The following is a 10,855-nucleotide window of genomic DNA, read 5'->3' as shown; positions in this document are numbered from 1 at the left end:
ATAAATTATAAGAGTGATTTTTTCGACATGTTTGAGGTTTGAATTTTGATTAAAAGATCATTTTGAATAACCAGCAATTCCCAGTGGCAAATTAGGAGTACACCCTGAAAATGAAAACTACGTTGGAAACAAACAAAAATCTAAATTTCTACGTTTTGATTCTTGTATATGCTGAAATCAACTTCTCTAAATTTCAAACACTGTAGAAATTGAAACGAGGGTCAAGTCCACTCCTACAAATCAAAGGCAGAGCTCTGAATGCACAGCTGAACTTCCAGACCGCCTGAATCATCAGAAATGTTTAATTACAAAACTGAGTAGACTTTAAATGTAACATGAATCAAGTTACCTCCCAGACATAGAGGCAAACTTCTTCCTGTTAGGCTCCCACCCTCCACCCGGATGACTCATCTTCCCACCACGTGAAAAGGCCAAACGCAGGCTAAAAAGGCTAAAACGTCCTAGCAAAGAGGTGAAAAGCCTTTGGAACGTTTCATTCTCCTCCCCTTTATAGCTCTGGCTTCTTCTGTCTCCATCCCAGCGCAGGGACTGGAGGGCACAGAGAATCTTGAACGTGGTGGTTAGTTTTGGAGGGTTCCAGGGTGAGATAAAGAAATCACTTGGGCATTTTAAGTGTCTGTTCTGTTTATTGAATTAAAAAAAAATCAAGACCCCGTAGCCTCCTGGAGCCATTATACCTAATTTTTTTTCGGTTCCGTTTTCTGCGAGGGGGGATTTCCCCTTCTAAAAATGCCCCGTGGCCCACATCTCAGGGTACTTCTCCCACCCTTTAACCGATAAACCTGGCCAGTCCCAACAGCCAGCCTTAGCCCAGGCGAGCATCCCCAGGAGGCCAGGACAAAATCCCCTGGTCCCTAAGCACCGCCCATGGAACTTCACTCCCCCCCCCCCCCTCCCGCGGCTAGAGTGAGGCTGCAAACCCTTGGTCTCCCTTCCCGTTATCATTGGGGTGTTCGGCCGTTCTTTTCCTGGATCCCACCTCCTATTGGCTCGTGCTTTTCGCGGGACTGTCCCTCTCAAGCTCCGCCCCTCCCCGCCCAGGTCCGCATTTCTCCCAGCCGGAGTCGCGCCAAACTGGGCGGAGAGTCTCTTGGCTCTGCTAGCTCGCCTCTCTCCGCCGTCCTCCTTCCCTCCCTCCCCGGTCTGGGCGGCGGCGGCGGTGCCTGGGGGCTGGTGGGTGGCGCGGCGCAGCGCAGAGCAGCGCAGCTGCGGGCGCTGAGGCAGGAGGAGCCGACTCATTGTTCGGGCAGCCGCAACCGCCGCGCCCCAGCCGCCTCTCTCTCCCTCTCTTTCTCTCGCTCTGTGTCCCTCAGTCAGTCTCCGTCTCCGTTCCTCTCGGCGTTTCCCCGGGTCCCGGGTGGAAAGCCCTCCCCGCCCCGCTTCCTCCCTTCCCGTTCCCTTAGCCCAGCAGCATCCTTCCGAGCCCGGCCATGGAAGACCTGGACCAGTCGCCTCTGGTCTCCTCCTCCTCGGGCGCCGCCGCGGGCCCTGCCCGGCCTCAGCCAGAGTTCAAGTACCAGTTCGTGAGGGAGCCCGAGGACGAGGAGGAGGAGGAGGACGAAGAGGAGGAAGAGGACGAGGACGAGGACCTGGAGGAGCTGGAGGTGTTGGAGAGGAAACCGGCCGCTGGCATGACTGCGACGCCGCTGCCGGCTAACGCCGCTGCCGCTGCAGCCGCCGCGCCCCTCCTGGATTTCGAGAAGGAGTCGGTCCCGCCGGCCCCCCGCGGGCCCCTGCCTGCGGCGCCCCCCGCGGCCGCGGAGCGGCAGCCCCGCTGGGAGCCCAGCCCAGTGTCCTCGTCCTCGCCGTCCCCGCCGCCCTCCGCAGCCGCAGACCTGGAGGAAGACGAGCCCCCTTCCCGCCCCCCTCCCCCTCCCCCAACGTCCGGCGTGGGTCCCCACCCGGATCCTGCGCCCCCTGCCTGGACCCCGAGTACCCCGGCCCCGGCCGCGCCCCCCTCAACCCCGGCCGCGCCCAAGCGCAGAGGATCCTCGGGCTCTGCTGGTGAGTGAGCGCCCTCCCCCATCTTGTCCGGTCCGGCCCGGCCCGGGAGTGGGATGGGGAGGGGCGGTGGGGTGTTGCTGGGGGGGAGGGGGCAGAGAGAGGAAGGGAGGGGTCCTGCCTGCCCTTCCCACCCCCTTTGGTGTGGAGCCCACCTCCAAACCTGGGAGCTTTGTCTGCCCTTTGCCTAGAGCGAGGTCGAGGGAGGAGGGTGGAGCCGGGGGGGGGGGGGTGGTGGTGGTGATGGTGATAGTAATTGTTAGTGTAGTCTTACTCCGACTTCTTTATTGTCTGCGTCTCCGTTGCAGGGACCATGTGTCTTCTCACCGCCGCAGTGTCTCCATACCCTTCCCTTCTTTTCTCCCTCTTTGTCTGTTCCAGCCCCACTCCCAGTCCCTAGAGTTTGTGGTTAACTGGAGAACCAAGGATGCGTATATTAAATAATGAGGAGCCGGGGGAGTGGAGTGGATTTGGTTTTAGGGGCTGGGGTGGCCTTTGGCCTTAGTACCGTGCCCTTCCGAAGGGTTTTGGTTTTGCTTTAGTCCCCCTAGTGGACTCATTCTGGGGAAGGGGCGAAGTTCTTTTGTGGGTAGCGCTAGTCCTGCGGCTGCTTGCCTCTGCTCCAGCTTCTCTTCCCTGGCCTGCGCCTGGTGGTGGCCACCTCTAGATGCTGTAGTGATGGGAAGAGCGCCTCCAGCGGTGTTGAATGTGGAAAATTGGGGAGGGGAGGCAGTTTTGGCTAAGCCGGGTTGCCACCGCCCAGTTTTCTCGGACCGATGCGATATGATGTGGCGTCTGTGCTTGCAGCCACTCTGAGCAGAAGAGCGCGACCGTCCTTTAACTGCTGGGCCTTTGGAGGAGGAGCAGATCTGCCAGTTTTCTCTGCTGCAGCATGGGACGATTTGTTGAAACATAGGCGCATTCAATCGCTTTCCAGTTTCTTCTGTGCTCTTGAAGGAAAATTAAAAAAAAATCTAAATGCTTGACGCCAGAAAACAACCCCCCCCCCCACCTGTGGATTCTTTGATTAGAACCAGCCTATCAAGGGAAAATGTCATTTTTGAGATGTCAGTGATTCTTTGGGTAATGGTAGATTGAAGACATTTTTCTTTCTGTTAAGGCATTTGAAGTTATTTGTCTTTGCAGCATTTTATTATGCAGGACTTTTAAAATATGCAGGATTTTTTTTTTTTTACATTGGATCGACTGGTAGAAATGAATTCTTTTTAGTTTAAAAGAGCCTGAATTCTATAAAGCCTATAAAGATTATTTCAACTTTTTTAAATTTGAATACTGGAATATGTAGTACTTTAATTTTTTTTAATGAATCTTCCATTTTAACCAGGAGTTCATTTTGAAAGGAAACTAAGCTTAAGAAAACTTAACTTTAACTTCTTTAACTTAAGAAACTTGGGGCTTCTAGGTGGCACAGTGAATAGAGCACCGCCCTGGAGTCAGGAGGACCTGAGTTCAAATTCAGCCTCAGGCACTTAACACTTACTAGTTGCATGATCTTGGGCAAGTCACTTACCCCAATTACCCTGCTCCTCTCCCCTGCAAAAAGTAAAAAAAAAAAATTTTAAGAAACTTCATTTGTTTGGTGTTACAGTTTTGATTAGTACAAGATTCTGTTGAGAAAGGAAGTGCTTTTTATGAGTACAGCAATTACTTAGATGGTCAAGAACTACCATTATAATCTCTTGCAGAAATTTATTAATAAAATCATAGAATTTTAGAGTAAGGAGTTAAAGATATTACCCTCATTTTACAGAAAGGGAAAAGCAAGCCTCAGAGGAAAAGTCACTTGTTCAAGGTCATACTGTAGTATTTTTTTAACCTAATGAGAAGCTAAGAAAAGACCTCTTTTATCCTTCTGTAATTTACTCAGACACAAAAGGAAATGTTATTCGGGTGTAAAGGGTATTCAAATAATAAGAATTCATTCACCTTATTTTCTGTATTAGAAACTTTTTGTTGTGGAGACTAACAGACACATTTGGGAGATGTAGGAAAAGATGGAAAGATAAAAGTATGAGAGAAGTAAAGAACAAATTTGAAATATGGAGACAGTATAAGTTAGACAATAATATTATTTAGCGATCTTACAAAGACTTTCAGGAAGTAACTGAACTTATGAAAAGTGATGATTGATGAAACAATAAAACCCTCTTAGTATCCTGAACACTTATGGGTTCAGAAGGCAAAAAGGGGAACAATTATATTCAGTTTTGTTTAGCTTTTATTAAAGATCTACTCTGAAGTATACTGTGGGATACAAATTGAAAAATGACATAGAACCTGCCCTCCAGAAGGTTAAATTCAGGAGGGGGATATGAGGAATACACAGATAAGAGTGACATTAATATGACAAGTGCCACATAACCGAATGCTTGTATGCAATATTGAATTGAATTATAAGAAACATTACAATCATATTCATGGTTAGTTTTGCCAAAACCAAGAGCACTTAATTTGGGATTGTTGTTTGATCTTTGTTTCATATATAGCATCATGTTTTATTTTTTTAAGCTAGCCCTCAAATACATGGAAATGTATATAATTTAGAACTGAATGAGACTTTTGCAACCATTTACTTCATTTTCTAGATGAGGAAACTTGAGACCCATAGAGGGTGTCAAAGGATCTTGCCTCAAGACCACATAGTAAGTTAACAGGCCTTGTTTTTGAACCTAGATCATTTCCCATTATAATACTTTTTTTAACTATACCAATTTCCCTTTGTGCTTTTTAGAAAGAGTCTCTTAATAAAATGAAAAGATTTTAAGAGTTGCAATGGTCATTATCCCTATGTTCAGATTCCAAGAACTACATCCCTAGATGGGTTCGAAGTATTGAGAAAGACTTGTTGTAACTAGATAAAGAGTTGAAGATATGTAAGTCTGACCTAAAATTCTGCATTCCTAATTCTGACCTTTGACTTCTAACTCAGGAATTGTTAGTGGAATAAAGCTGTCTAAGCAACTTTTAACTTGTGGCTTTTACCTAGTCTCCTTGCTTAGAAGCTATCATAGCATCCTTTTTTTTTTTTTTTAAAGCAATTGGGGTTAAGTAACTTGCTCAAGGTTACACGGCCAGGTGTTTCTAGGTGGGTGCTAAGTGTGTGAGCCCAGATTCGATACCCAGGTCATCCTGACACTGGAGCCTGTGATCTTACTTGCTGTGCTACCTGGCCACTCCGATATCATAGCATTCTTGCTTGTGTGTTCAACATCATGGGACTTCCCCCCCCCCCCCAAAAGTCTTTAACATAATCTAAATTCCCCCCCCCCCTCAAAAAAAAGCTTGACTTGGAATTCTTAGTAGCATTCTGAGAACTGAGGAATTATTTTAACCAGTTTATTTTGGTTAGATGTTTGTGGAAACATTTTCCAGCTAGGAATGATCAACTAGATTATTTCTTGCATCATCCTACATGTAAAATGGTGCCTGTATCCTGAAGCATAGTGATAATGACCATTACAACTCTGTTTTAGAAGAAATTCTTAATCTACTGTATTAAATAAATTTGAGGCCTCCCAAAGGCTTTTCCTGGGGGGAACTGTTCATTTCTGAATAGGGTAGTTTTAAGCTTTAACAACATCTATTTGTGGGAAGAGATGTCATTGGGTTACTTATTCAGTGTAGTGCACTATTACTAATGACTAATGAAAAATGCTTTCGTACTTACTAGTTTTCTGAATCACTCATTCCTTCAACCTTGAATTGTCTTTACCTCAACTTTATAACCTAATTATTTTTTATACTTTTTTCTGGGATTTTGTTAAAATGCAGTTCTGACCCTTTAAGGGAACCCATTGACAAAAGTAGAATGATTAAACTATTATATTCTAAAGAACACTAGCAGTAATTTAATGGCTAAGTTTTATGTTCATTTTTGAAGGTCATCAAGGTCTATAACACTTTTTTAGTTTTAATTTTCTTTGACATGTCTGCAATATCTTTTGTCTACCCTTCCCCCTTTTTTGAAACTCTTTTACCCTTTGTCATTCTAGAAGCTGTATTTTTTTTTTTCTTACTAGTATTCCTTTTTTTCTTTGCTAGTTCCTCTTCTCTTATCAAATTTGGGTGTTGTCTAAGGTGTAGTCTTCAACTAAATGCTGTCTATATAATATACTTCTTTAGAGATTTTCTAAAAGTCTTTTAACCATTATCTTTGTAGATCAGTTTTCAGTTCTATATTAGTCACAATTTTTCCCCTAGACTTTCCTAAGACTTCCTCACCTTCTGTAAGCTTGTTCAAAGCATCTTTGGGGATGGTCCATGAGTAGGCAGAATGATATGGTGAATATGTATCTGCTCCTGTTTAAATATGTTTTTGATTTCTTGGGCTATTTTTATATATTCCTAATGGACTTAACATACAATTGCCTGACCTACTGTCAATTTAAGAACACTGAACTGGTTGAGATAGTGGAAAGGATACTGAATTTGGGATTAGGAAGACCTTGGTTCATATCCCAGCTCTGACACTTGTCAGCTGTGCAAACTTAGGTAAATTACTTTACCTCTTAAAGATTTGGTTGCCTCATATTTACAATGAGGATAATATTGATGCTTTTCTCACAATGATTCTGTGGGCTATGTAGTGTTTTGTAAACCTTAACGTGCTGTAAAAATGTTGAGTAATACACTATTGTTGTTTCAACTAGCTCCCTCTGCTCATTTTATTTCATTTACTGACATCATAATTCTCTATTATTTAGGCTTGAAAACATCAGTCATCTTTATTAATTTAACTCACATTTTTCAAGATAACTGTTCCAATAGAAGTGGTTTAGGACAAGTCACTATCATGCTATTATTCATTTATATTTAATGTTTTAATAATTGTACAGGTAGATAACATAACTGCTTTCTATAATTGAATAAAAGTATTGAGTTGCAAACTCACCTTCTGTAAGCTTACTTTAAACATTTTTGCGACAATCCATCAGCAAGAATGATGATGGGAATGATTCGTACCTCATAATTTTGATTTCTGTTTTTATTACTAGAATCGTCACTCTTTCCCCTGAAATATCTTGGGTTTGCCCTTTCTTGTCCTGACAGTCCTACCCTTCTGGCCATTTCCCTACTTTTCCCTTTAATCTTCAACATGCTGGTTGTCCTAGGATGTACAAAGAATGATAAGATTGCCTGTTCTTAACTGGCTAACCATATGATGAGTTGAGATGTCCATGTTAAAAGTTAAAACAGTATGCTTATCTCAAATTGGGTGTCCCAGAAGCACTTGAAAACGAAGCACATCCAAAACAATTTCTTCCTCCTTCCTAACTTCCCTAGTTTTATTGAGGATCTTGCCATCCTTTGTAATTCATGTTTGCCGCTTCCCAGCCAGCCTCTGCTTTACACTTTCACTCTTACTGATCTCTTGTATCTAGTTATTTGTCAAATCATGACAGAATTTGTATCTAAGACCACTCTAGACTCCATCCCCTGCCCCTTCCCAGCTCCCCATCCTTTTTCAGGCATCATCACCTGTATCCTCAGGTATGGCGCTTGTATTCTGATTGATCTTTGTTCAGTATCTTCCCTTTCCAGTTCATCCTCCACATAGCTGCCCAATTGATATTTCTGAAGTACAGCTATAACTAGGTTATTCCTTTCTCAAGAAGTTGTGTTGACTTCTTATTGCCTCTAAGCTATGATATCAACTAATCTCTTTTGACATTTAAAGTCAAAGGCATCTTTACCTAATGACTAATCCTGTACAAGATATCCGACTCTTACCTCTGTGCCTTTGCATCTGCTGTAACCCCTTCCAGGAGTGCTTTCCTTTTTCATTGCTGCATTTTGGAATCCTTAGTTCTCCAAGCGTCAGCTCAGGTGAAATCATTCTTATTATTAACATTCTTCTGCTATCCCTATGTTACTTTGTCCCTATTTGAATAATATCTGGAGCATAACAGGTGCTTAATAGATTTTTATTAAATTTAATCAATGTGATATACTCACATCTGTCACATAACATCCTTTTGTTTATCCTTCAAACTTCTGAGTGCCTTTTCTGTCCCCCTCTCCCCAGTTCTGGTATTTGTGTAAGGGTACAAGTTTGTACTATTCATCTTTCATAATTTTTTTAGACTTAGATTACATCTTCTCTTAGGTTTATCAGACTGGTCATCTCAACTTTTAAAAATGGTTTTGCTTCATATAAAAGGGTTAGATTGTCCTCCTAGGACAAATGACAGAATACCAGATTGATAAACATTTATTGATAGAAAGATCCACTAATGAAATTTTCCATTTTAACTGATATATTTTCATTAAAGGGTATAAATTAGATTAACAAACTTTATAATGATAGCCCTTGGTTCTCATTTATTTCAGAGAAAAAAATACAGAAATACATACACAAATTTTCTTGCACACATCCTCATTAGAAAATTGTCTGGTTACTATAATAAACTTGACTCTGATTTGTAAAATCATAGAATTGTAGAGTTGGAAGGGGCCCCAGCACCATCAAGTCCAATCTCTACTTGAAAAGGAATTCCCACTAGAATATGTCAGATAATTGGTCTTCCAGATTCTGCTTGAAGACCTCAAAGGAGGAGGAACACATCTTTCAAGGTAGCCTTCTTCATTTTTAAGACAGCTGTAATAGGAATTTTTTCCCCTCAGAGAACATAGTCATTTGCCTCTTTACTAGAGGCAAACAAGTTTAATTCCTCTTCCACATCTTTCAAATACTTTAAGACAGTTACATCATTCCACAACATTCTACTACCCCTCCCCCCCATTCTTCAGGCTAAAACATACCTAGTTCCTTCAACCTATCCTTATATGAAATAAGAGGATGTCTATATTTCTTTCCCATGCTAGGATGCTTAGAAAAATTTAGTGGGCTGCAATCTCTTTGAATTAGTATGATGATAAGCTCTAACTACAAAAGAGCAAATTTAGGTGGAAAAGACCCATGAAGTATGTCTGCAATAAAGGAAAATCACCACAAAATTGTATTTATTTTTAGTACAATAAGTATATATTTCATCTTAAATTATCAAGTCATATTTAGAATAATTATAACTTCTTCAGTAGTACAGATAATGCTCGTGACATACATGTATGATGATAGAAGTTGTGTTATAGAAATTTCACAGATAATTGTGTTTATCATTAATTTCCTTTGTGACAAAATTTTTCTTAACATTTTTACAAAAATACTTGATTGAATTTTTCCCATTGACTAAAGCTAGGAATATAGTGAATTCTAATACTATTTTTGCCTTAATATGCTAATTCTTTAAACTTCGATGCATTAGTTTTTCCTTTATACAGTGAATTTAATTCGTTTATAGCATGGTTCCATATGGGTTTTTTTAAAAGTAGATAACTAAAATTCATTTGTCTTTACTGCCATTATTTTACATATGTATTTTAAAGCAGAAAGTCTTATTTCAATTAGTAGTTTCAAAATTAGTAGTAATTTCAATAGAGAATAGGTATTGTTTCTTGATATAATTTGACAGGCATTTTTTAAGTACCTCCTATATTCAGAACTGTGTGCTAAACACTGAGGGAGCTATAAATCTTAGCTAAGACATGATCCTTGTCTTCATGGAACTTAACAGTATGGTAGAGAATTATAACATACTTTGGCAACTATAATATAGAATATTATACATTGTTTCACATATGTTAATTGTGAAGCAAAGCTTTTTCTCTTTATGAAATATAATAAAAATTCAGATATGTAATATTCTGCATGTTGTAGCAGCAAGCACCCTAAGCGTCCTCAGGGTTTGCTGCCAACACAGGTTCTTGGATCTGCTTTTATACAGGAAAGCAACTCAAAATGGGTTAACAAGCTTACTTTAATCAGTCAAACATACATCGTTTACCTCGTTCAGGGGAAAAAGGTCAGCACCCCAAACTTCAAAGTATACAGACAGAATTATCAAGACAGAAACAGATGAAGTAGACATTTTAAACTGTCCAACCATTACATCCATACCCAATCAACATCTGGGTTTCAAGGGTGGGGGGGCCTCTGGACAACGGCTTCCCAGAATCCAGATCAAATCACAGAACACTTCTCAAAGTGAGCCCCAAAACAAAGCTGCACATCAGGGCTTATATAGCCTTCTCCTGGCTCAGAGAATGTAACAACCTTATTGACTCACTGGCCAAACAAGAAGTATCTACTGAAAAACAAGCCTCCCACCCCAGGCTCCCCGTGCACTTTAGCCTAGGGGCAGGGAAGATCTTTAAAATTTACATTCCCATTACACATGTACACTAGGTAATAGAATATGCAAGATGGAGAAGAAAGAATCAAAATATTTTCACTTGGGAATTGGATGAATGTGGTGAAACCACTGTTAACATTAGTTAAGTCAAAGGGGAACTTGGTTTTGAATGTATTGTGTTTGAGGTTAGTAAAGGCTTTTGAAAGAGATATTATGGAAGCAGTTGGAGGTACTAGTTTCTAACTTTTGAGACAAGGATAAGGGTTGGCGATAGAGATTTTTTAGTTGTTTATATAGAAGGTAAAGTTGAAACTGAATGATTTGACATTGCCAAGGGAGAGAATGTAAGGAGTGAATACTAAATTTATGCCTTTGAGAATGCCTACTTTTTTTTTCCTCTGTGGTCTATTTTAGTAGTTACAAAAGGTAGAAAAATTAGTCTTAAGTGACATTCCTTTTGGTATTGAATTTGGTTTCTCTAGATCTACCGTGTTTCCCCGATAATAAGACCTATCCCGAAAATAAGCCCTCCCCTTACTGTGTAAGATTCCTCTAAAATAAGCCCTCCCCCGAAAATAAGCCCTATTGTGAGATTGCTACTGTAGTGAAGGTGATCCCCT

General features: G+C 41.2%; 1 protein-coding gene across 2 annotated transcripts in view; it reads left to right on the top strand.

Moving 5' to 3' along the window:
• Window positions 1-1,203: 1,203 nt before the first annotated feature.
• The window catches only part of RTN4 (reticulon 4), a 76,570-nt gene continuing 66,918 nt past the window's right edge, over window positions 1,204-10,855 (top strand). The window contains exon 1 of one of the 2 annotated variants that reach the window (XM_069071719.1): window positions 1,204-2,025. In XM_069071719.1, the coding sequence (XP_068927820.1) occupies window positions 1,452-2,025 (574 nt within the window). In that variant the 5' untranslated portion in view covers window positions 1,204-1,451. The remainder of the gene's footprint in view (window positions 2,026-10,855) is intronic. The other variant, XM_069071718.1, reaches the window with a different exon arrangement.

Source organism: Petaurus breviceps, unplaced genomic scaffold (assembly GCF_028583685.1).
Source record: "Petaurus breviceps papuanus isolate PSGF00001 unplaced genomic scaffold, PetGlider_PUasm1.0 90842, whole genome shotgun sequence".
NCBI lineage: Eukaryota > Metazoa > Chordata > Mammalia > Diprotodontia > Petauridae > Petaurus > Petaurus breviceps.
Note: the sequence above shows the minus strand (reverse complement) of the source record. Positions and strands in the feature narration are given on the sequence as shown.